Genomic DNA, 26,631 nt, shown 5'->3' with positions numbered 1-26,631 from the left:
ATTCTGAGTAGCCAAAAGTTCTGTCTGTAATCTTCCTAAATATTTATTCTTTAACTTATGTCAGCTAAGCTCATACAAGTCGCTGAACAGCACAGCGGCTCATATTCCTGTACTGCTCAGCAATTTTGGAGTCTTGTTTGACCTACTTTTCAGTGGGGCTGTTGAGATCTTTCACAAACTGTGTGCTTTTATTTAAGGTATGCAAATAGTTTGGTTTCTGCAAAAAACGTAGCTATCCAGTAAATGCTGTCATGCTGCATATCATCTTGCGGTGGAAGTAGGGTGATGGACAGGAAGAAGACAGCTGACATCCATCACTTTCTTCTTTTCCCGGGAAACCAGTGCATGAATAGCTGCCGTGAAAAGAGTATACCAGACAGTATGTCGAGTCTGTATGTCCTTGGTCATCATTTAGCAAATGTGACGGATACGCTCACCTGGTGTTTTAAACCACATCGCGGAACAACTTGCAGCCTGACCCTATTACACATTTGGGTAGGCATGCCCAACCAAGCCCTTTGAAATGATCAATGAATGGGGTCACTAGAGCAGAAGGCAGGAAAGCCAACAACAGTAGGTGGAACCAGAGCCAATGATAGGCAGAGCCAACTGATTCTCATTCCCCCCCCCATCCTTCTCTCTGCTAAATTTTATGAGGGCCACGCTGTGTCTGAGGAACATGGCAGCCAGGACAACCCCTTGGGGTGCTTGAAAGAAACATGCAGGTGTGGGCTGACTGAGGTTGGTGGAGCAATGCCCCATTTGCCAAATGGACCAGCCTCCACTGGAAATCACTAGGTTTTGGCATACTGTACATCAGGGGTCAGCAAACTTTTTCAGCAGGGGGCCGGTCCACTGTCCCTCAGACCTTGTGGGGGGCCGGACTATATTTTGGGAAAAAATATGAATGAATTCCTATGCCCCGCAAATAACCCAGAGATGCGTTTTAAATAAAAGGACACATTCTACTCATGTAAAAAGACCAGGCAGGCCCCACAAATAACCCAGAGATGCATTTTAAATAAAAGGACACATTCTACTCATGTAAAAACATGCTGATTCCCGGACTGTCCGCGGGCCGGATTTAGAAGGCGATTGGACCGCATCCGGCCCCCGGGCCTTAGTTTGGGGACCCCTGCTGTACATAATTCTGCATAGGCCTGCAGCATTACAAAGTACTACCAGACCTTCCAAGTGTCTCTATTTTCCAGGGACATCCCTGATTTAAAGTAGCCATCCCATTTTCTGATTTGACCCCAGAATGTTTTCATTGGAGAAATGTTGGAGTTATCTGATGCCCTGAGCCGTCTGAAGGCAATCTTGTATAGGGAAGGTTTTTTTTTAATGTTTAATGTTTTATTATGTTTTTATATACATTGGAAGTTGCCCAAAGTAGCAACCCAGTGTGTGGAGTATAAATAGTTAAATTATTGTTATGGAAAGGGAGGTACCTATTTTCATCGGAGAAATGTTGGATGGTATGGGTACTACTGATCAGGGCTGTCCTATATTGAAATATTTTTGGCAGAAGGTAACTGAAACTATCAACGGAACAGGACATAGCAACCTCACATTTACAGAGCAAAATATCCTCTTGAATTATATGCCCAGCACATGGAACCTTCCAAAAGGACAATACGAGTGGACTCTCCATGCCCTGACCACGGCAAAAAGACTGAGACTGATGAATTGGAAAAATAAAAATGCGGCTCCCTTCTATGATTGGATTGAAGACTTACACAAACTCGCAACATATGAACAACTTGCATATAAATGCAGACTTGCCATGGACAAATTCAATGATATTTGGAATCCATTCCTACAAATACTGTAATGGGTTAAGATCCGATGAAATACAATAATGACTTTGTAACGTATAAAGTTTTGGGTTTTCTCCCCTCTGCCCTTCATTTTCCCTTCTACACAGGTGCTCTTTCTCTTTCTCTCTATTTTATTTATGTCTCACCGTGTTTAGTGCAAATATAATTATGTACTTTTTGAACTAGATGTCTAAAAAAAAAACCAAATAGGGCTGGCCCACCCATGAGGCAAGGTGAGGAAACTGCCTCGGGTGGCAGGATTCACAGAGGCAGCCCATGTAGCCTCCAAGGAATGCATTGCTTGCTGCTCCTGCCGCTGTGTTCTTCTGAGGTACAAAATCATCATCATTATTACTGAAAAAAAGCTCTTAAATTACACTGAATTTTTTTGCTATTGAACTTCCTATCAAATAACTGATTGGTACTTAGGTCTTGCTGAATCTTTATTTTGTCTCCCCCGCTGAAATCTGGGCAGTTCACTATCTCTCAGCCTGAGCTACCTCACTGAGTTGTCATGAATGTAAAATGGAATATTACTACTACTACTACTACTACTACTACTACTACAGTGGTACCTCGGTTGTCGAACATAGTTCATTCCAGAAGACCTTTCAACTTCCAAAATGGGTGTTCAGCAAATTCCATTGAGAAAATGGAGAAACGAACCTCAGAAGCCGTTCAACCTCCGAGGCACGTTCGGAAACGGAAGCATTCACTTCCGGGTTTTCGGCGTTTGGGTTCTGAATCATTTGTCTTAAACCAAGGTTCCACTGTATTATTATTTATATACCACCCTTCATCCAAGGGTCACAGGGCAGTTTACAATATAAAAACACAAAAATACACAACACAGTAACAAACAAAAACAATACCCTCCTAGTTTAAAAGGCCATAAATTGTTGAATTAGCCAAAGGGCTGGGAGAAGAGGGATGTATTTGGCCTAAAGATATGTAACAAAGGCACCAGGCGAGTCCCCCTGGGGAGAGCATTCCACAAATGGGGAGCCACCACAGAAAGGGCCTTTTCTTGTGTTGCCACCCTCTGGACCTCTCATGGAGGAGGCACACGAACAAGGGCCTCAAATGACGATTGCAGGGTCTGGGTTGGTTCATATGGGGAGAGGCAATCCTTCAAGTATTGTGGTCCTCAATTGGAAACTTCTTTAGACATCGGTCCATCTAACTCAGTATTTTCTGCACTGACTGGCAGCTGTTCTCCAGTGCTTCAGACAAGGGTCTCTCCCAGCCCTACCAGGAGATGCTAACCTGGACCTGCTTGCAAAGCTCCACCACTTCCCCATAAGCATAGATGGGTTGTAATGGAGACTTGAGCCTTTGGAATAGTCAAGGAGATATATATCCTAACATACTATAATCTCCCCTCCCCTTGAAAACTCACAGCAAAAGAAGATTGTGGAGAGAAAACATTACCCACACATTGTCTGTCTGCCCTTCTCCCCATCTCTGTAGGTGGCCCGTTATCTGATTGCCAATTAGCGGTGTTAATTTTAAATTATGTACGTGTTCAAGAGCTGTGCACCTGGGAAGACCACTTGACAGGGGTTTCAGTCTTCCTACTGCATAAACAATCTTGTTGAGAGACCAAAAGAGCCCCTACCAGTCATTCTGAGGAGCGTGACACAGCATGCGAGGGAACTGGTGGCGAGGGAACGTGAATGTAGCTGACTGTATGTAATAGAGGACAAATGGTTAGCCATAGCCAGAAAAGATCAAATTAAGCAGGGGTTTAATTTAATTAGTGAGGGAAGGTGTATCATAGTATTCAAAACGAAAAGTATGGAAACATTAAAAATATGCTGTCCATAAATAAAATCATAGCTGTGCTTGGAGAAGTGCAAGAGGGGAGGAAACGGGGGGGGGGGGGGGTTCTATTGTGCACACAGAGCTCCTTGCATGAATAGGATGACTTGGCTGAATGCAGCCCTGTCTTTTTCTTTGCCACAGGCCTGCCCAAATAAAAACTGGTCTTGAAAGATCTACATTGGCTCCCAGTATGTTTCCGAGCACAATTCAAAGTGTTGGTGCTGACCTTTAAAGCCCTCAATGGCCTCGGTCCAGTATACCTGAAGGAGCGTCTCCACCCCCATCGTTCTGCCCGAACACTGAGGTCCAGCACCGAGGGCCTTCTGGTGGTTCCCTCGTTGCGAGAAGCCAAGTTGCAGGGAACCAGGCAGAGGGCCTTCTCGGTAGTGGCACCCGCCCTGTGGAACGCCCTCCCATCAGATGTCAAAGAGAAAAACAGCTACCAGATTTTTAGAAGACATCTGAAGGCAGCCCTGTTTAGGGATGCTTTGAATGTTTAATGGATTATTTTGTTTTGTTTTTCTGTTGGAAGCCGCCCAGAGTGGCTGGGGAAACCCAGCCAGATGGGCGGGGTATAACTAAATTATTATTATTACTATTACTATTATCTTATTTTGCCTTTAGAAGATTAGGGCCAAGGTACCTACGAAAACTGTCCAAATGGCAACAACAAGCAGCTCCTGCTAGACACCCTCCAAGTGTCCCTATTTTCCAGGGACAGTTCTGGAATTACAAAAGCCATCCCAGCTTCTGATTTGATCCTGGAGTGTCCCCATTTCCCCCATCAGTGCCACCGCCACATAGCTTGGGGAGGAGGACGAGCTAGCATTTGTCATGGGCGATGACGGAGGCAGCAGTGGCTGCAAGGAAGCAACCCATGGCCTGTTATGTCCACTGTTGCGGACCTCCTCCCTTGAGCAGCTTGTAGTGGCTGCTGGAGAAGCCCAGTCTCAGGTGACACAACAGCCCTGAGGTGCAGGCACAGGGCAGGAAGAAAGGGGGAGCGTAATTTAAGGAGTCCTGATTTTTTTTAAAAAAAGAAAGAAAAGGGAAATGCTTTGTGTGCTACGTCTGATCTTTCTCCTTTCTAAAATGTATTTGTTGGTGTGTGTTTTTCTTTTTGTAAACTTACCAAAGAATAAAATAAAATAAAATCAGGATTAAGGGGTTTTCTCAGGTGTGTGTGCTGGGTCCTGTTGGTGTATTGGTGGTGTAAATCCTGGGGGGAGGGACACTGGCGGAGGAACGGGAGTGCAGAGGGAGTGGACCCCCCCCCTGGCACCACTATTCCGGTACGGTGCCATTGCGGCTCCCCCCCCCCCGACACGCACTGTGCACCCCTGCACGCGCCGTGAGCCAGGCCCCCACAAGCAGTGCGTCACACCCCCAGAACGTGCGCCATGCCCCTGTAGGCAGTGCACCACAGCCTCACAGGTGGCATACCGCACCCCCGGGATGTGTGCCACCCCCCCCCCCCGGGGCAGCGCCAACAATGCCCCCGCCTGCTCTCTGCCCCCGGTAATGGAGCATGCAGCTTTGCCACTGGGTGGAGAGACACCAAAAATGGGGGGTTTGAGGAGGGTCAGTTGGGAGTGAGTGAGAAATGTCCCTATTCCCCTCTGACGAATGTTGGGGTGTATGCCTGCTGTTTGGTGGCCTCTCCACCACATTCGGTGCAGCCTGCCTGCTTTGAGGTGGCTGAAGGGAGGGAATGCAATCTGCGTCGTCCTTGCGTTTTTGTTTCGTGTTTTGCTTCCCATCGAACCACTCTGCAAGGAATCCTGAGCCACTTTGCATGGGGTCCTGAGCCCGCTGCCACTTCTTTTTATCCGTGAAATGTCTTTCGCCAGCCTTGCAAACAAAAACAACAAAAACAACACTCAAGCTTGTGGTTTTGAAGCCCTCCATAATAGACAGTACAGGTCCCATCCGGTCATGGAACTTTTAGCGCTTTCCAACGGCAGAGCAAATGCATATAACAAATGGCATTGCAATACACCTGCTTTTCAGTGTGTGAGATGAGGCAGTTAGTTGCTAGCGTAGCACAGCACCCCTCTCTCCATTCTGGTCTGTCCACCTAGGGTGCCCTTATGTCTTCCTTTACAAAGGACAGTTCTCTCTTCCGAGGGCTTCTTTGAGTTGACTCATGAATCTGTTACAGAACAGGCAGCAGAATATCTGGCTGTCGCCATGTCTTTCAGATCTGCTGCTTCCTAGCTTGTCAGTGTTAATAGTTAAGCTAGAAAGGGACTTATTTTAAATAAACCTATTACTGGCATCTTTTCATTGGGAGATGGCAAGAGAAAATCAAGCAAATTACTTTTTTTAAAGTTGCATTTATACAAAAGATTTCCACACCATCAGCCTAGAAGTGGTTTAGGAGGCTGCTACGTGCATGCTTTGTTACTGTCATCAAGCAGTGAGAATCCAGTTTCCTCTTCTCTCTAATCTGACAAGATGGGCAGCCATCTTAGCAGTGAAGCTGCAACCATAGCAACGATGCATAGGTAAATGGGCATAGAAAATGGAAGGCAAAGTAAATTAGGAGGGAAAGGAGGTCTCTGTTCGTGATCTGTTTGCTTGCCAGGCAGAAAAGAGAGGGCCTTCTTTGGAGTGGCCCCTTGGAATTCCCCCCTCCCCCGGGAGATATGCTGGCCTCTAGTGTCCTGGCTTTGAAACAGACCCTGAAAACTTTGTTATTATCATTATTCAAAGGTGCATCTCAATATGTGGTGCTCCAAATTGTTTTAACTGCTGCTGTTTTAATGTATAATGTTTTAGTTTTATATTGTGGTTCCGATGTCAGCTGCCTTCGGAGGATTTTGCTCTGAAAGGCAGCATATACTTTACTGGGGGTGGGTGGGTGGGTTAAATAATAAATAAATAAATGAGCTCAAGTTGCATAACCATCTTAATTCTGTTCCTTTAATAGGTGAGCCGCCCTCACCCTAGTGATCACCCTCTGGTGATCATCTTCGTGGTCGGTGGTGTGACGGTGTCTGAAGTCAAAATGGTAAAGGACCTCGTAATGGTGCACAAGCCCGGAGTACAGGTACAAAACTCTTTCAGGCATTTCAGAGCAACAAGAACATCTCCACGTATTGATGTGGAACTATTGGGTTCAGCCTCGATCTGATGCTAAGAGTTTTCTGGCTGCAACAAAGACTCGATTCTCGGCTTCAGCGAAGTGGCACGCTCTGCAGAAAAAAATAGGAAGGATTCACACAAACGGCCCCCTATAATCCACAAAGCCTTTCCCCTGCCCAGAATGTGCCACAGGGTGAAGCAAACCTAAAAAGCTCTAAGGTGTGGCTGGGTCTCTGAATGCAGAAGAATGAGGTGGTGGAATCCTGAGGTGATGGAGCAGACTGTGCCACTTCAGACTTTAAGTGAGAGGTGGCATTTCGGAAAGCTCCATCATGTTAAAAAAAATAGAACGAAACCCCTTCAGGTTGAAAGTTAGCACATCAGGAAGAAAGGTTCTTAGTTAGCTTTCTCCTCGCAGTGCTAGTTTTCTCCATTCAGGGAGTTTTTATGTAGTATTCCAGACTGTTGCTCATCCCCCTGAGGTGGTTCGCTCTATTATTCTACCACTTCTTTCTCACCTCATTCTGCTGCACGTGTGGAACCGGCCTTGTAGGTTGGAGGGAGGAGGGCATATATGGACACAAAACTATGAAGTTCAACGTTGTCTACCACCTAGTTTATGCTCCAGATAGGAACAAATAGCACTCAAAATAACTGAATACATGGGGTGGGGCATTCAGTACCAGGGATGGGCAGCATGGTAGCTTCTTGATGTTTTTGGACTCAAGCTCCCATCAGCCCCACCTATCTGAGATAGCTCAGTTGGTAGAGCATGAGACTCTTAATCCCAGCGTTGTGGGTTTGAGCCGCACGTTGGGCAAAAGATTCCTTCATTGCAGGAGGTTGGACTACATTCCTCTCATGGTCCCTTCCAACTCTATGATTCTCTGATCAGGAATGATGTCCATTCTAGTCCATAACACAGCCTGTTGTGAGGTGTAGCCCTACCACACTGGCAATTGAGTTTAGCGAGACGGGACATAAGAAAGACGTAAGCCTATCAGAGAATGGCAGTAGCAGGGTACCACCTCAAGCTGGGATGAGGAACATGGAGGCCTGAGGCTAGACAGGGAATCCAGAATTCTACACCACAGAGAGAGGGTGGTTTACCAAACAGCTTCCTGTCAGGATCCCCCAGCCCCTTGTGAACTATCATCAGCTTTCAAGAACTAGGGACATGGATGGGGGGCTGCTTCGGGAACCTAGGAAGCAGATTGGCACTGCTTTTCAGGCTCTGCCAACACTGGCCCACTTTTGTACGCCGGTCGTCCAGCAAATTATTGTGTGTACACAGTAAGGGTCAGCTTAAACATCTGCCAAGCTGCAGCTATAATTTTGTGAGCCTTCACAGCATACTCATGGCTTCCCCATGAGTCATTGGCTGCAACTGTACACTCACAGAAAGATTCCCCACTCCTTTCCTCTCTGAGTGGGTATCATTGTGGTGGGCCAGTCTTACAAGGAGCTGTCATGACAGTTTTCTTCAGGGCTCCACCAGAAATCCAGGCAGACATCCTTCTCTACCCACCCCCTCCCCCATGGTACATAAATAGCCTGTTTTTGCTCTGCAAACAGCATGCAAACACTCCTGTCATAAATCATGGTGGCCATATGTTTGATTAGTGAAAATGTTGGAGGTGGAAGCAGGGTGGGCGTTGAAGCAATGCAGGACTGGAGAAGATGCCTTTTGCGTGTTAATGACATTCTTGAGTCATTCAATAGTTCCCAAGCCTTAAATGCTTTCACCGGCAACACATTTTCATCTGATAACTCTCCTGCTTGCATTTTGCTTCTCAATTATCCCCTTAACGCAGTGAATCAAATTCTTCGCTGCCCTGGGCAGACCTTGAATTTGCAGTACACTGATGGACAAGTTAATCCCGACTCCAAATGTATAACTACGGCTTGAAAGATAAGCAGAGGTTTAATGAGTGAGAAGAGTTTAAACTATGTAGCCAGGCTTTTTGGCTTACTATCTGAGAGGGATTGAGGTTTGACAAGGAGTGACATGGAATCTGGTGTTGCTTTGCTTTGACTTGACCCCACCAACCATGGGTCACCCCTTGAGACAAAGAATTCAGAACATACTCATTGTTTTATACTTCTATGTATAAAGCTGTTACATTAGAGATTAAAGGGCTTTGGAGTGGAAGGGAAGGGGAATCCTATGCCTCTCCCCACCCCGAAAAAACGTTATCTGAGTCTTTCTTACATAAAGTTTCCAAATCACCTGGATTTACCTGGACTCCTTCTGGTCTCTGAATGCTGACCACCTGTTCAGGATTATGTTTTCAATGATCCTGGCACTATTCAAAGCTGTTTATGTGAAGCCTCGTGTCACTCGCTTTTAAATCTCACGCCCAGATGAAAACATTGCTATTGGCATACCATTCTATTCAAACAACACCTTGCAGTTCACAGTTTATGCTGGTGTCCCTTTTAAAAAGGAATTGGATTAGGGTTGTTAAAGCTAAAGTGTTTTCAGCAACAAGCAAAGAGCCTGTCAACAGATACCGATCCACTTCCAGTGTTTGGTTGAAGTATAAGCAAATGATGACTAAATGCAAAGTTAAAGAACGCGTGGTTCAGTTCACAGGGCAACCTCAAATACAGAGATGGTTATGATGATAAGAGAAGCCATGTCTTTTATTGAGAAACACAAAGAGAAAATAGCTTACTCGTGGCATTTCTTTTTGTTAAGGATTGTACTTAAAATACCTGTGAATGTCTCAGAGAAGCACAAGGCCACCTTGCAGAAACAAACAGTGATTAATAACTGGCATTAGTAATAACTGGAATTGATTACAACCCAGAGAATGCAAAAAAAGATATATTTGCATTAGGCCTGTCATTTTTACACATGTTTTAGTTACTGCATTATTTCATTCTTACTATGAAAGAAGGAAATAGTAAATATGGTCTTAATGGGTGAGAATTTCAAAATAAAATTGTATGCTATGTTTCACTGCTATTAAGTACTGTATCTCAAAAGGGCATATCTATTGAGGTTTGGGTACTTGGCAGATGTAAATAAATTTAATTGGTTGATTAACCAGTTTAAAAGAAATAATTAATCCACTGAAAATGTTTCATCGATGGAGGGGCTCTGAATTTGGGCACCATACAGGATACTGCTGAAATTTGAGACCCCAGCGTCTGCCACTGCACAATGCATGACACACAGGTTAACTATTATCTCTTACAAATGGGAGAAGGCAAATTTTGTACTCTGCTGAGTACATGCTAGGGAAAAAACACATTTGATTTTTAAAATTTATCATAAGCCAAAAAGAAGCAGCAGCTTTAAATTGAATCATTCGTTGACAAAAATATTAACACAGTTGCAGTAAACCTATTGCAGGTATATTCAGAATGACAATTAATTAAAATAAGGAACATTGATATAGTCCATAAGTTGGGGGGAAATAAATAAATCATGCAATGGGGTACGATGTTTCCAATAATAGTATTATCTATAATAAGACGTTGAGCTTTAGTGAAGCTGTATTTATTTGCCTGCAGAAACACAACTCCTTGTCATAAACTGGGCCTGACACTTTTCTGTGTCTGGTAGTGGTAGCAGGGATTAGTCTCTGTTATTCTTTATGCATCTCTCTTTCTTTTCAGGTAATTGTATTCTCCACAGCTCTCCTGACACCACTTAGCCTTCTGGAGCTGCTGTTTGCCACGGACCGTCTCCAGCCAGACATTGGCATTTGACAAGCCAACAGTCTTATCACAGAAGATGAGCACCAAGCCCAACTCGCTGGAAAAATATCAAAACCCTTGGCCTTCTATCCCATGAGACATTCATGCACAAAATGAGAGGTTCAGAAATTACTCCTGATCTCGATCTGAACATTGGGGGAATTGCTTTGATAGCTGCCAGCAAGAGAAAAGTACCTACGCTAAGATAGCACTTGAAAATCTTTTCATTAGTCCTGTGACGTCAAGCCAACTTTCAGTTCCCCTCTCTGCAGTGATGCTGTGTTCAACTGAAATTGTTTCTTTCTTGCTGGCAGCTACAGGGTAATGGTTCCTCACTGTCCATATCAGTCTCATTGGAAGCATCGCAGAACGACCGAAGATGACTTTCAGTGCTTCCATTTCTATGCTGAACTTTTCCTTCGTTTTCTTTTATACTGAGCTTTTCCTTCCGTCTTGCTTATGCAGTTGGCTGGCTTGTGATACAAGATACCCCTGGAGAAAATGTTGGGTCTGCTTGAGCAGAACATGTCAGTGACAACAAAGTGTGCCTTAATGTCTTCTTCCCAATCTCTAATATAGTGAGCTCTAATATTGGGCAGCTTTCATAATGGCAACCCAGTTACCAACCAACGGACATCACTGAGGAAAGAGGGAGGACTGGGATTGCCTATCAGTGCTTTCCCCTCCATCTATTGGTCCATTGTGGAGTCACTCTCTTCAGTGGTGTCCATCTCAGTGGTGCTACACAGAAGGTAAATATCAAGCCTTTGATAGCTAAGCATACATTAATATACTACAGAATCATCCCAGTGTGATTGGACATTTAGGGTGTTGGAAAGCTGAACACCCAAATGATGTAGGATTGTTTCAGAACTGTTGAAAGTCCATGGAGTTGCCATAGGTCCATGCAGAGGGTGGGGCAGCCGGGTACACTTGCCCCAGGCCTCAGGAGGCTAAGCCGGCTTCAGGGGCTCACCTGGGGCCTGCTGGACTTACACTGGCATGCTAAGAGCAAAAAACTCTGTCCAGGCCTGGGTTGTCATCTAGACACAGGGTCAGTTTATACATTCAGTAGATACATACGATAAAAGCTTCTGGGCCTTCCCACTTCAACTCAGTTGCTTCCTCCAATGAAAAACCCTCCCTTCCTTTAACAAACTAGCATGTGAGAGAGAAGGATTCCGCAAAGACATCTCCCAGTCATAGCTAGTTTTCTATATGGAGTATCCCCCACAATTGCATGTATTATTGGACTTCTAGCCTGCTCCATCCCAAATGCTGAGGGTGGTCACAATATGCTAACTATTCTCCCTTATACATTGCCACCAAAAGTCATTCAAACATGAAACGTGCCACCACTGCAGGTTGAAGTCAATCTTTTCCATTTTTGGCTACTGAATGTAGAACTTTCGTGGAAGAAGCCACACACAAAGAGCTTGTTAGGCCAGCCCAGGCTTTATTGGATGAAATGGTTACTTAGTGTCTTCTGTTATAGAAGAAGCAGATAAAAAAATTGTAGCAGATTTAACATTATAAGGCTACAGCTAATTTTTCTCTTACAGCTAGTTTTCTGAAAAAACAATGGTAGGATAGTTTAAGATTAGGAAAGAATGCCTGACAAATCAAGCAGAGAAACAAAATTTTCTTTTCTGAATTGCATTTGAGATTTTCCTCCAGCTAGCTAGTGATTCTTTGCTACAGTTTACAATGTTAGAATACAGCAAGGCACTGCCTTTTTCCAGTGTAACCCAGCAAATATTTATGTGGACCACCAGTTTAGGACTTCCCCAGTCTAGTAGATGCTGATCATCCCATTTTTAAAGCTATTTCATTTCATGGCCCTTCATGAAGGTAATCTAAATTGGGCTGTAACCCAGCTAACAAAAGGGGAACAATGGACAAAGTTTTCTTCAATGAAAAGGACACATTTTGTAGCATTTACTTATAGCAATACACATTGGATGCCCCTCGCAAGCTGCATTTGATAGACAGGTGACAAATCATATCTGTATAGCTATTTGTTTTGAAGCAATTGGAGAAAAGAAAACGCTGGCAGTCTCCATGGTTACCATTGCAGTTCTGCCACACTGTGTTAATAGACGTCAGTATTTTGGAGATTAAGCAGGAAAACGGGCATATGGCAGAAATGATGCTTCTGTTCTTTGTCTCCTTGATGGGATTGGAAGCGCAGACCAGTTTTCTGCCCGATGGTGGCTGCCCCAAAGGCTACTGGGAAGCCAGACCTTCATTCATTCAATGGCTGCTCCTCTCTGTTCTTGATGGGTCTTGCATGCAGAGAGCCAAGGCTTAATTGCAGCATGGGTTTAGACTCAAGACATAAAAGTTGGAGCTTGGTTCGCAGGACCCCACGGAAAAGACCGCACTATGCTTGTGCAGAATTTCTGATGCCGTTGTCACAAGTGAACTGGCATGAATAGCTCCCAAAATGTGGGAAATACAGATTTAGGCAGTGGGAAGAGACCCATCGGAACAAGGAGAGTCCTTGTCTTGACAAGGGATACTCCCAGTACTTTGAAAAAGTCTTGATATACAATAGCCTTTTTTCTTCTTTTTTAGGGTGTGGTAAAGGAGGACTGTGCAGATTTTCTACTACACAGTCTTCAGTGTCTTAGGAGTGACAGAACGATGCCAATAAGCAGGTCAAAAAGGGTTTAAGAGGCAGGTGCTTTTGCAAAACAACTGCTTTAGTTGCTGCAGTACAAGTCTGTATTACATGAGTCTGCAGTTGGGGACAGCAGAAGACTGCTGCAAAGGCAAGTGCTGATCATCTTTATTTGTGTTGTGTTATTGAAATCAGTGAGACACTAATCCCTGCAAACCGTCACTGGCCAAGCCAATGATTCAAGGTCCTCTTAGCCCTTGAATGCCTTTAGGCGACTTCCCTGTCTCTCACGAGTCTTGCCACTCATTTCTAGCTTGTCATGGTTTGGCATCTGAATATAAAACACAACAATCAGATGAGAAAACAAGGGGAAATGCATTCAATATGAAGCTGCATCTTTATTACAGCAAAAACACGACATTGGAATATTGCTTTGATGGGTGTACACCTTGTTACGGGGCAGCTGTGGCTATCCATTGCTTGGACCCCAAACTCTCATCAACATCTGGAGAGCCACAAGTTCCTTACCTAAACACACATACCCCAATATACTGAAAGTTTATTTTGGTTCATCTGCATTATAGAAGATCATTCCCACCCCATTCGTGGTCACGTGGCCCAGAAATTTCTTGGAAAGCCCTCCTTTTGTTTGTCTGCTGTTCTTCATGAATAGCAAACTACTTGGCTTTGAATTCAAGCTTTTTGCATAAATAACTTGATTACATAAAGATAGGAGTGGGAAAAGGTTATAAGCACTGAAGCCACCTCCTTTAGCTTGCAACTTGTTTCACTCTAATGGTGTGTGTGTGTGTGTGTGTGTGTGTGTGTGTGTGTGTGTGTGTGTGTGTCAGATTGGTGAATGAGGACAAAACTTCAGAAGTCAAACTATAGAGGAGGGGCTTGACACCCCAATTTGGCTGCAGTGAGAATAGAAACGGGGCAGTTCTTTCCTTGTGCTAGCTAAAGTAGGTCAGTGCATAAATTCTTTTTGTCCTCTTGATAACACTTGGCCAGACACCTGGGTTTCAGCGTTTCATAGTGACTTCGCCTAGTCAAATCCCCTTTGTACAGTCTAGCTTTCTGGAAGTGAGACACCAAAGGCTTCATTGAGTTTGTCACTGGAGTCAAAATACACTGCAATGCACACCTGTGAATACAGCAGTACTCGTTTCTTACCTGCATTGCGTTCATAGTCTCCAATGAACCGTTTTGTGAGAAATCTCACCACCAGGGCTGTGATTGATAATAAAAAAGGTGCAGGTTAGAAAGAAAAAAGCAGAAGACACAATGTCATCTGCACTTGGTGTTAAAGGCAAATAACCTCCCCCAGTTTCTATCTGTATACCCCAAAACTCCACATACAGGACATCCAAGCAGGGACAGTGTTTAGGCTATTGGAGGGGTGCATCTTTTTCTAGAGTTACCTTTGGCTAGCAGTAGCAGCAGCCAACAAAACTTGGGGTGCATCAGCCAAGCAAATTAAAGGCTGCAATCATTACAGTAATGATGTCAGGCTTGGGCAGCAGGGGGTGTCAGATCTTTTATTTGGTCACTGATCTTCATCCATTCGTGATCTGGCAGCAGGGGGAAAGGGTGCTGCTACCTAGCTAGCCACCATCTCGTTCTCCCCAAATTAGTGGTGAGAGCTTTGGATCGTTGGCAGGGATGTGATCCTCATATTCAAACCATACTTTGGACAAGGCAAACAGATGTCCCTTGTCACAATGGCAGTAGGTTTGCTCCCTCTCGACTCTGCAAGGCGTTTCTATTTAACGCCCAGCTTTCTTGCTACAACTGGCGAAGGACACCCCCCCCCCCTTGAATATTGGTATATTCAGTGCGTCCTTGCAGTATGCCTATGTCTACCCACCCCCCCCGCGCACGCCTTTCCATGTCGCCAGGATCAGCCCCGCGCGTCCCGTTCTCCACCACCACCACTTACCGGTCTTGCCCACCCCGCTGGCTCCCACCACGGCGATCTTGATGAGTCGGGGGCGGCCCGAGCCGCAGCTATCTCCGCTGGGGGTGCTCCCTGCCTGGGGGTACTCGGCGATGGTCCCCATGTTCTGGATCAGGCGCATCGCAGCTGCCCTCGGGGAGGCGAGCAGGGCTGCAAGCCGAACGACGCTCAGCAGCGATGGGGACGAGCTGGGAAAGAGGAGGCGCGACGGAAACCTGAACAGAAGGCAAACGGGAGAAGAAGAGCGTCTGTTTTGCGCCGCCTCCGCTCTCCGGAGCCCCTTTTCTCTGGGTTTCCGCAAGCCCCGCCTCCCGGTTCCCGGGTAAAGCTCCGCCCCGCCTCCTTCTCTCTTTGAGCAGCCAATGGGGAGCCAGGCACCACCTTTCTCCCCGCCTCCTCCTAGCAAACCCACCTTCCCGCTGCGCGATCCTGAGCGCCTTGGCTCCTTAGGAAGGCGATTGCTCTACTTCCCGGGAGGGAACGGGGCAGTAGGGAACGGGGCACAATAAAATACTGTGGTGACTGATGGCCCCTAGGAGTTACATAGCTGCCAAGTTCTCCCTTTTTATAAGGGAAAATCCCTTATGCTGAATAGGCTTCCTCGCAAGAAAAGGGAAAACTTGGCAGCTATGGAGTTAGCTCCTATGGAACGGGGCGTGCAAGCTGCAGCAAGATCCCTCTTCTCTGGCCACAGAATCGTAGAGTTGGATGGGACCCCGAGGGTCCTCTAGTCCAGCCCCCTGCAATGCAGGAATCGTTTGCCCAATTTGGGGCTAGAAACCACAACCCTGAAATTAAGTCTACACGCTCCAGGTTGGAGTTGGCGTGCAACAAAATTCTGGCGAGCCAAATGAGTTTCCCCTTCCCCAAATGTGGTTGGAGAGGCGCCGGGGGCAGCAATAACGACGATGGTGCACTGAGGCAAACCGAGGGCGGGTGACTTGGGGGGGGGAGCGCCCCAGTGTAGGCCCCGCCTCTTATTTCCGAGCTCCCGCTCCAGGAACCCGGGATGGTCTGCAGAAAATTCGCCGTCGAACTCTCGCGGTGGACATCAAAGGCGGCCGTGGGAGTTGCTGGCATTCGATGACAGAGAAAGTGGCTCCCTTGCTGCGCTGCCTCCACAAGGCCTGGAGCGTGCGCGGCTCGCCAGCCTCTGCGCTAGGTAAACACACAGCCCGGCTCGCCTGCGTCCGTTGCAAAGGGCTGCTAGGCGGGCCACGTTGGAGTTTGCGTTTCCCACCTGATAGAACACAAAAGGATGAGAGTCCGTGAGGTTGCGGGGGGGGGGGGGCGTGTTGGCACAAGCGCTGACATTGCTCGAGCAGCAACACCCAAGTAAACCGAAATGCTAGGGTTATTACATAGAGTTGGTTGGTTTTTCCAGCAGGTGGGCTCTAGGCGCTTGCCTACGACGACCCCCCCCCCTCCGGCATCCGGAAGAGCGCGGAGAAGCTCCCTCGCCTCGGTCGCTGTTACATATAACATGGTTGTTAATTTTAGACAGCGCTCTATTAACTTTACTCTGCCATATATTTTGATTTCTGAAGATTTATGTTTGGGACAAATGAAGATACATACAGAGAGGTGATGGACAGATGAGAGGGACCTGTGTGGGACTGAGGAAGGGGGAAGCTCTCCCAGGTGAGAGCTGAGAAGACGCACTTCTTCGTATGTGGATTGAAAATTAACATATGATTATAATAGAGGACTATATGCATATAATTTTGTCTTTTATCATGATTATTAGTATTTTTCTTCTTCTCTTTTTTCTTCTTCTCTCTCTTTCCTGTAATTTTTTATTCTATTTGTCTTATTTTATTGTATTGTGAAAACGTTAATAAAATCTGGTGTTGGGGGGGGGGGGGAGAGAAACAGAAACTAGATCAGGCCCATGGCTCAATTGTGGCCGGTCAGAGACCCAGGAAGGCATTTTCACATAACTGTGACTACCCCTGTAGGTCAGCTGATGCCATCAGCTGATGATGGAGGGATTCAATCCTGGTGTGTGCTGGGAACAGGCTGGCAAAGCAGATTCCCCCCCCCAACTTTGACATGTCATCTGATTATGCCAGGTGATTGACATGTGGGTAGCCCTGCCCACCTTTCAAAGTTGGGCAGGGAGAGAGGAAGGCCCAAAAGGTCCCCCATCCAGGGGCTCAGTGGACACACAGAGATTGTCTATTGCAGGGCTAGGGAACAGCCACATGTCACTGGTAGGCAGCAATGCTGAGGCACGAGTGAGAAGAGGAACAGGTGCACAATTTATCCACCCAAGCTAGTTTTTACACACCGTCGCACACATCCCTCTAGAGAGAGATGGATGGACCAGTCCAATCCTATGCAAATCCCATTGAGATTCACACCCAAGCTCACCATCTGAATTCCATATCAGCCTCATTTTTTAGATACAAATCTCTTCATTTAAGAGTAAGCTCACCAGATGTGCTGGAGGAGATGTTGAGAACCAGTCCCAATCGATTTAAATTCCTCACTTTTGCTGGGTTTTTAGGGGTCAGCGCTGCGGGAACACAGCGGTAAGATTGGCGATGTACCTCTGCTTGCTCTTTAGAAAGCATCATGCAGAGGCTTAGCTACCTGCTGTCTTTTAACCTTCTGCCTCCTTCGGTGCTTGGAATTTGGATCACCAGACATCATACAATGGTCACGTGACTGACAGATAGGTGGACCCACCCACTTGTCAGAAATGGTCCCCAGTGGGTTGACCAGTTATATATCCAACTCTCGGACTGAAAAATGTTCCTCATCCTGGTTTAGACAGACAAACTCCCCCCCCCTCCCCCAGAGATTGAAGCAGTTTGAAAGAGTGGTCTCTGCTTTGTGCAGGTATCCCAGTGCATTCACCTCTGGTCTGGCATGCTTTTCTTGTATCATGTCAAAAGTCTGCCTTAAGAAATGCACATGCATTTCTTAAAACTGAATGGGTTTTAAAACAGGGCTGGATCTAGACACATCCCAAAAAGTGATTGGTTAAACACGTAAACTTCATAAAGGGAAATCCTGTTGGCGAAAAGTGGGGCTCCACAGCGCCATCTGGTGTTACAGTGTTATTATAACACAGACAAAGCTTTTTTTCTTTACCAATGTAGCCGAGTCCCTCAGTTCACCTGCCCAAATGACTATTGTCCATCAACGCCCTGCAGCATGGATGCTTTGTAGGGCTGGGCGATAACTGGTTTTCAATATTGTGATATATCACCAGCTAAACATCACAATACTGTATATTGATGCCTGCTGATGAAACTGAGTGTGTGATGATTGATAATATTACCATTTATTCCTTTTAGACCCCTAAGTAGTAGCAGTTGCCAGGATATCGTCCTGTTCTCCTCTGTATAATTCCATCCTTATTTCAGACACTGTGGTAGATCGCAACATTTAGCTGGTGATATTGTGAGGTTTAGCTGCTGATAATATTGCAGTGTTTAGCTGAGTTGTCGCGATGTTTAGCTGGTGAGTTATTGCAATGTTTAACTGGTTAGTTATCGCGATGTTGAAACCCAGATATCAGCTAGCCCTTGCACACATTGTGATTCATGATATACTGCCAGCTCAAATATTATGAAACAATTATCACGATGTGAACTTCAAAACTATTTTGGACAATATATTGATGTATCACCCAGCCCTAATGCATTGGCCATGAATTCCTTTCTGTGTAAGTTGCTTTGAGGCACTTGAGTGCAAAAATGCTCCTAATGAATATAATTAATGTTAATGATGCTTGCATTTAGCATCACTGAATGGAGCATTGCTTCTGGATTCCCAGGAGGTACCTAGCTGGGCAGTGCTGGAAATGTGTTGGTGAATACCTGGTCTGAATCAGCAGGGCTCCTCATGTGGCATGTGATGTGCTTGCATCACATCAACATCTTAAAATCTTGTAATTATTGCACTCTCTTTGAAACAGCTTGTTCTGCATGGAGATTTCTCCTAAGTCAAGACCTGTGTGCTCAGGTGAACAGTGGTTTGTGCAGGGCTACTCGATCCATTCAGAGGTTTAGCAGGAACTCGAAGAAACAACTTGGCTATTCAAATATCTCATCTCCCATCTGTCTCTAGCGCTGTGCTGTTGAACCTCTGAGCCTACACGAACAAGCCATGTGAATGGACATGTGCACTGCAGGTCCCTCCTGCGTCGTTGCTGTTTTTGGATTCGTCCAACAACCTGCGCAGTTTGCACAAATAAACACAGCATCAACTGCACGTGTGTTGCCCGCTTGCTTCATCTGAGCTATTGTGGATCAGCAAACCATGGCAGGAAGCACCTTGTCGAGACTGCCATATTTGCTGCTTTAGCAGAAAGCCGTCTCATTCAAACAAGCCCAGAACAAAAGAAGAAACCAAGCCAGGGCTGAAAAGAAATTAAATACAAAAGCAGGGCAACTTTGCTTTGTACTGGGGAAGATCAGCTGGTCGGGCTTATTGTGCAAGATAGGATCTTCATTACGAAGAGCTGGGGGCCAGGCAAAACGCACACACACACACACACACAAAAGCACAAGCCAGTTGGCTTCTAGAGTTGTCTGAATAGCAGACATATTTTCTCTTTCCACAAAAAAGGCCAACTAATGGTCCGCAGCTACATTAAGATTTTTATCACTTTTTAAAACTTTCGTGGGGTGTTTTTTCCCTTTCCCATTTTCCCCTTCTTACATAAGACACGCATGCTGGGCCAAGGCAGCTGCTTTTCCCCCTGCTGCTCAAGGCAGCCCATGTGCCACTCGTATTTATTTTAAACTTCAATCCTGCCTTATCTCACCGAGAGGATTTGGGACAAGTTGCACATGTTTCAAAGCTTGGCTTATTTTAAAAGCCTTGGGATGGGCGGAAGTGCTATTATAAACTCCCATTAAAAGATGTCTTTTTTAAAAAAAATTAGCCCACCCTTCCTCCAAGGAGTTCAGGATTTGTTAGAACGCAGTACCTCAATGTTATCCTTGCTGAAAGAGCAGCCAGACTGGGACATAATGCATAGCTGCCAAGTTATCCCTTTTTTAAAGGGATTTTCCCTTATGCTGAATAGGCTTCCTCGCGAGAAAAGGGAAAACTTGGCAGCTATGTCATAATGAGTGGTTGAAGTGTGCTGCCCAAAATAATGTTGGCAATGAAGTGCTGGAATGAAAGCACCTGCCTTAGCTATGAAGTCAGAATGCACAAGTACCTGCAAGCATTGCAGATTTCCACTAGGCCCATGCTTCAGTAGTGGCGGGGTGTGTGTGTGTGTGTGTGTGTGTGTGTTGGATTGTTAATCCCTGTAGTCTCCTGGGCCTGCTCTGCCTCCTCTTCGTTGTTGCTGCCTCTTCACCTGTTCTGTCCAAGGAAGCAGGGGTGGAGGAAGGGGGTGATGGGGGCAGTCCGCCCCAGGTGCCATCACTGAGGGGGGTGACATTTTGCGTGCTGCCCCCCACGACTCCCAAGCCTACCCCAAGCCATTGGGGGAAGGGGCAGAACTGTGCCGCCTTGTCAGTGGTCTTCCCACCTTCCCCCTTCATTTTGACAGCTAGGTGGAGGCTTGGGAGTTGCGGACGGGTGGCGCGCCATTGCCCCCCCCACTCCTGGGCTGCTTCCTGGGGGGGGGGGCTCCCCTGAGCTGTCAAAAGGAAGAGGGAAGGGAGGATGGCTGCTGGCAAAGTGGTCTAGCTCCCCCCCGCCCAGGAAGCAACCTGCCATGGGCAGTTCGCTCCACCCCCATGGGCTTCTTGCCCCCTGGGATGCTTGCCGCAGGTGCATAGCTGCCAAGTTTTCCCTTTTCTCGCGAGGAAGCCTATTCAGCATAATGGAAAATCCCTTTAAAAAAGGGATAACTTGGCAGCTATGCGCAGGTGTCGCCCCACTGGGACGCTCACCCCAGCCCCTGGCCCCGCTCCCGGGCGGACAACATGTGCAGTAGCTCTGCCTCTGCAAGGAAGCAAGCAAAATAATAAGGCAGATCCATATACAGATAATAAGGCCATCCATATACAGAAACTGGACGGACTGGTGGTAGGTCATATGTGCACCATTCATTTAAAACACTATTATACCGCTTTTAAAGTCATGGCCTCCCGCAAGGCATCCTGGGTACTGTAGTTTGTTATGTGCATGGAGAGTAGCTAAGAGACCCCTGACAGACCTACACTTCTCAGAGCTACACTTCTCAGAGTCACTTAGCAAACCCTCTTCCCAGGAAACTGGGGGAATGGGGAATGGCTGAGAGTTTCAGCCAGAGAGGCAGCAAATTCTGCCCCACCCCACCCAGCATCTACCACCAGACTCAGCGTAATGTTGGGGTCTACCCTGCATAGGTGTCGTGTGGTGGAAATAATGCATTGATTGTATTGTCAGTGGTAATAAAATAGGGGTTTTTTTGGGGGGGGGTTACGTGAGAACACTGGATCAAACCATTTCACTCCAACAGCTATTTAACCACAAGGAAGGGTGTGTCGAGGCAAGGAAGTGGAGCTCTGGCTGGGATTTCACCCTCCATTCCTGGCTGCCCACAAAAGGAGAACAGGAGGCAAGTAACTTGTCGTACATAGACAAACAGGAACTTCAGCAAATGCAATCTGGATGATTCAAAGAAGCAAGCCCTTCCATGCTACACACTACAGCTCTTCCTAGCTTCACAGATTTTTCTCCCAAGGTGCCACTACGTCGATTCAATTGATGAATGATGAACCTTCATTGTATTGAGAGATTTATAGCTGTGAAAGCAAATTGTTGATCATGTTTCTGCTTTCTTCCATGTAAGTGCACATAAGCCTTCTGTTTCTCAATGCTTCAAAACACCATTGCCTATTGCACTAACATTTGTGCACATTCATTTTGAAATGAGTCTTATTTGCTTGTCCTTCACTATACCTTAATTTTTGAGTACAGCTATGAACCAACACTGCTACAGGCCAACCCTTCAGGTGATTAAGAATGCACACAAATTTAGAGATGGGGAAGCTTGAAACATGTAAAAATGTTTCTGTGTCACAAATCCTTCTGTTATCATACTGCAATAATCTATTGTCAAGAGAAGTAACTCAGTTTGGATAATGACATGAGAGAAGAAGAAGAAGAAGAAGAAGAAGAAGAAGAAGAAGAAGAAGAAGAAGAAGAAGAAGAAGAAGAAGAAGAAGAAGAAGAAGAAGAAGAAGAAGACGACTAATTTTCTATATAAAGGATGGAGCATGTCCAAAAATAGAAGTAACACTTAAAAGAATTCTGCTTCTCGAGGAACTGCAAATTCCAAGCACCAAAAACACAAAGGTTGGAATGTTAGGTCATCTCTGCAGAGAATAGAGTGTGACAGGGAGCCTGTTGCATCTGGAGTGTAAATCTATCCAATCACAAGGAAGACTTAAGTGATTCAAAAAGTACTATTCTAGTTTTACCATTTTCACCCTACTCATTATATTCATCTGTCTCTTCCTAAGGGCTTGGGGATTTGTGCTGCATTGACAGAAACAGAACAAACTCTAAGCATTAATATCCAGGGATTTCAAATAAAAGAAACTGTGTTAGTTTACATTTGAATGCAATTAAAAATAAAGCAGCCAAGTAGGCACTTTTCAACATATGGTTTTGCGATCCAAACTGTGTGAATGCCCAGTTCTCATTTTGCAAATGCCTGTGGCAGCTTTGCTTTCTTTTCAACAAATCAAAACACTGCAAAATGAATGGCGGTGTTTAATTTACTAGGGTGCCGTTTTGTGCACAGTAAAGTCCAATTAGTCAGCTGAAGTCATTTGTCATAACTTTTCAAGGTCTGCTGACAGCTTTCTTCTTGTTGAAGTCTGGAGGGTGACCAGAAAAGAGCACTCAAGGCAGCACATGTGGAGGTCTTGCCCTATGTGCTGCCACACAGAATATCAGTTCTGTGAACTCTTGCACTGAGTTGGGCTGCTCCTTCCCCCACTCTTTCCTCAACAGGAAATTAGTTTTGATCATTTTATTATAGTGGTCATAAGCTAAAGATGATCTGCCAAACTAGAACGTTTACAAGTGTCGCATGATGTTCATTCTGCACTTACAAAGAAACCAACTTTTAGTGTAGGAGCACCTCTGGAACTCCCTGCCCATTGACACCAGGTGGGTGACTTCAACGCACTGCTTTTGACAGCTGACAAAACCTTTTTCGTTTAAGCAAATCTACCCAGAAATGCAAGGTAGACATGTATTCTAATGTGCATGTGTAATGTTTTGAATTTTGTGTAGGTTAACTTGCTTTTGATGCTAATGTTTATTGATAATTTCGATGTATATTTTATTTTATTTTAACTTGTAGTTCAGAACAAGTTAAAAATCCTATGAGATAATATGCTGGAATTTGAATACCGTGTTTCTCATAATTTAAGACACTGTCTTATATTTATTTTACTCAAGAAAATAAGCCTATGGCTTATTTTCGGGGGTGTCTTTTTTTAAAAAAAATTGCCTCCTCTTCCTGTCGCGGCTCGGCGCCCGGAACTGGCTGCTGCTGCTGCTGCGCTGGTGGGCGCTTTGTTGGCGCTTCAGCAGGGCACACTGCTGGGTCCCGCCGGGTCGGGGCTCGGAGCGGCATGCGCTGCGGCTCTTGCCACGTCCCACCACCGGGTCGGGGCTCCGGAGGCAGCCTGCCGGGTCGGCGCCCAGCGCGCCCCGAGCCTCCGGGAGTCAGCAGCAGCAACACAGCGGAAGGAGGCGGCGGCGGCCTGCCGGGTCGGTGCCCAGCAGCGCCGTGCGCTCCAAGCCCCAAGCCAGCAGGATCGTTGGTTCCTGGAGGGTTGGGGCGCTCTGCACGCGCTGCTGGGTGCCGACCCGGCAAGCCGCTTCCTCATTCTGCTGTCTCCTGGAGGCTCGTGGTGCTCCGCGTGGTGCTGCTGGGTGCTGACTCGGCAAGCCGCCTCTTCCTCCTGCCGCAGCTGGCATTGCTGCTGCTGGTTCCCGGAGGCTCGGAGGTGACCGGAGAGGTGCGGGCAGCCTCGCCTCTTCCTTGGCGCCCTCCAGAACGGCGCCTACCACTATGGCTTATTTTTGGGGTATGGCTTATATTTCTCAAATGCTTGAAAATCCTGCTACGTCTTATTTTATGGCTACGTCTTAAAATATGAGAAACACGGTATATCTCTTTTCAGTCTCCTCTTTTCCAGGCTAAACATACCCAGCTCCTTCAAGCACTCCTCATAAGGCTTAGTTTGCAGACCCTTGATCATCTTGGTTGCCCTCCTCTGCACACGTTCCAGCTTGTCAACATCCCTTCTTAAATTGTGATCCCCAAAATTGGACACAGTATTCCAGGTGTGTTCTAACCAAGGCAGAATAGAGTGGTACTATTACTTCCCTTGATCTGGACACTGTACTTCTAGCCTAGAATAGTGTTACACTGCATCACACTGTTTACTCATGTTATGCTTGTGGTCCACCAAGATTCCTAGATCCTTTTCACATATACTGCTAGTAAGACAGTAGTATTCCTATAGTTGTGCATCTGGTTCTTCCTGCCTAAGAACCTTACATTTGTCCCTCCTGAAATTCATTTTTAAATTTCTCATTGCTGGTTTTTTTAAAAAATAAATCTTCATCTGAGGTTGCCATGAAAACTGAAACCTAAAAAAACCCACTTTACAATGGTATTATCAGCAGTCTTTTTAATAAGATCCTTTGTGCATCTAGAGAACATTTTAAGAGCATTAGCAGAAGAGAAAGCCTGTCAAGGAACATCAGCAAACACGAAGGGATACTAAACCCTATCTAATCCCTCATTAATGCATGTTGCTGGGTTATTGGTAATCTGAATCCTTATGCTTGACAACTTTTAGGAAATCAAATACACCCTAAGGATCAGAGGATGGGGAGGCAAACTTTATGACAGTCAGGACTTTTCACCTCCAGGCAGTTACTTCAAATTTGACCCCAATCACTCAATAACATTTGGGATAATTCCCACCCCCCCCTGTCTTTTAAAGTAACCTGATGACTGTTCTGTAAGGTATGTGTTTCTAGGGGACAGGAAGCCCCCTTGAGAACTGGCCACAGTAAATACAGTTCATAGGATATGTCTGCAAGGCAGAATCCCACAATCTCATTCATGCACGTAGGACATTTATCAGCAGGGCTTGAATTATGGTGCTGGAGGAGACTCTTGAGAGTCCCATGGACTGCAAGAAGATCAAACCTATCCATTCTGAAGGAAATCAGCCCCGAGTGCTCACTGGAAGGACAGATCCTGAAGCTGAGGCTCCAGTACTTTGGCCACCTCATGAGAAGAGAAGACTCCCTGGAAATTGCCCTGATGCTGGGAAAGATGGAGGGCACTAGGAGAAGGGGACGACAGAGGACGAGATGGTTGGGCAGTGTTCTCGAAGCTACCAACATGAGTTTGACCAAACTGTGGGAGGCAGTGGAAGACAGGAGTGCCTGGCGTGCTATGGTCCATGGGGTCACGAAGGGTCGGACACGACTAAACGACTAAACAACAACAACAACAACAACACATGTACTCTGTGAATTCTGTGCAAACACATATCATGGTACTGTAAAAGTTTTACTGAGCCTGATTTTGATATTTGGAAACACTATCATGACGCTGAAATGGAACAGATACAGAGGTCCCCTGGAAAATTACATGTCCCAGGGCTTCTTGCTGATTTGTGCATATCCCAAAAGTTATGTTACTGTCCAAGCTCAAGGACAGGGGTGACAACACGAATAAAATATGGGGGGGCATATAAGCACACAATGGATCACATGTTGCAGTGCACACACATTTGCATGTTAATGCCCATCAACTTTGGGGGGCAGCTCCCTCAAATATTCTATTGTGGGGGCAGAAGCCCCCGCGGCCCCTAGGAGTTGGCTCCTGTGCTTGAAAATAACTTAGGTGGGGGACATGGTGCTCAATTTATATTGCAGCCAAGCCTTACCAGCAGAAGTTCTCATTCCAAGCTAGAGAAGATAACATTCTGAGTCATGTCAGCATTAACTTTAGCAAATCACTACAGTACTTGTAAATTCAGGAAATGCAGCAGGTATTCTTAGCCAAATTGTGGCAGTGAAATTCAGGTTCCAAGAATAAAATCAGTAATTAGTTAGGTGTGACCAGCAGCATGTGTAATGCGTGTGCTTCGCACAGAAGAGAATATGTTGAGTGGGTTGGAAACAGGGATGTGTGACAGGGTGAAGCCAGGGGTGGGTGGGTGTGAATGTTAAGTTGTTATTAGCTAGGTTTTTTTGGGGGGGGGTTTGCAGGAGCTATTCTGCCAGGATTTTACCATCCGCATAAATCTTCATGGCCATACTGATGCCAGAGAGAGTTGTATGCTGATCCCTCCACCTGAGAATGTTTCTTAGTTGTGTTTATAATAAAACAAGTGCTATAACAAAGCTAGCTACAAGATATCCACATTCTTTGCAAGGCTTCTCTTATGGTGCTGAGCATACGAGCATAAAAATCCTCCATTTTTCACCTCTCTTTTTATCATCTCTAGGAAAGCGTTGCTTGAAAGGAACTTTGGAACATTTGGAGGAAATATTTTCACCCAATCTGGCAGCAAAGATGTCATGTCCAGTGGGTGTGATCTGATTCCTCACTGGACATGAGGGATCAACCTGCTTTAGAAGATAACTTTCTCTCCCATCCC

General features: G+C 45.9%; 2 protein-coding genes across 3 annotated transcripts in view; one reads left to right on the top strand and one right to left on the bottom strand.

Annotated features, from left to right (window-relative positions):
• SCFD2 (sec1 family domain containing 2) overlaps positions 1-10,493 on the top strand; it is a 181,480-nt gene extending 170,987 nt beyond the window's left edge. Inside the window, exons 8-9 of the mRNA XM_035114140.2 lie at positions 6,577-6,696; positions 10,359-10,493. Coding sequence (XP_034970031.2) covers positions 6,577-6,696; positions 10,359-10,451 — 213 coding nt within the window. The 3' untranslated portion in view covers positions 10,452-10,493. The remainder of the gene's footprint in view (positions 1-6,576; positions 6,697-10,358) is intronic.
• On the bottom strand, positions 6,695-15,376 carry RASL11B (RAS like family 11 member B). Of its 2 annotated transcripts, none has more exons than XM_060278786.1 (3): positions 15,005-15,374; positions 14,239-14,295; positions 6,695-6,841 (listed from the first exon to the last, which is right to left on the bottom strand). In XM_060278786.1, exons 1-3 carry the CDS (start codon positions 15,141-15,143, stop codon positions 6,783-6,785), a joined length of 255 nt encoding a protein of 84 aa, XP_060134769.1. In that variant the 5' UTR covers positions 15,144-15,374; the 3' UTR covers positions 6,695-6,782. The 2 variants fall into 2 exon arrangements, 1 of the variants encoding a protein (XP_060134769.1); XR_009558166.1 differs by lacking the exon at positions 6,695-6,841 and adding an exon at positions 13,269-13,393 and having other exon boundaries at positions 15,005-15,376.
• Positions 15,377-26,631: the final 11,255 nt, after the last annotated feature.

Source organism: Zootoca vivipara, chromosome 9, assembly GCF_963506605.1.
Source record: "Zootoca vivipara chromosome 9, rZooViv1.1, whole genome shotgun sequence".
NCBI classification, from domain to species: domain Eukaryota; kingdom Metazoa; phylum Chordata; class Lepidosauria; order Squamata; family Lacertidae; genus Zootoca; species Zootoca vivipara.
Note: the sequence above shows the minus strand (reverse complement) of the source record. Positions and strands in the feature narration are given on the sequence as shown.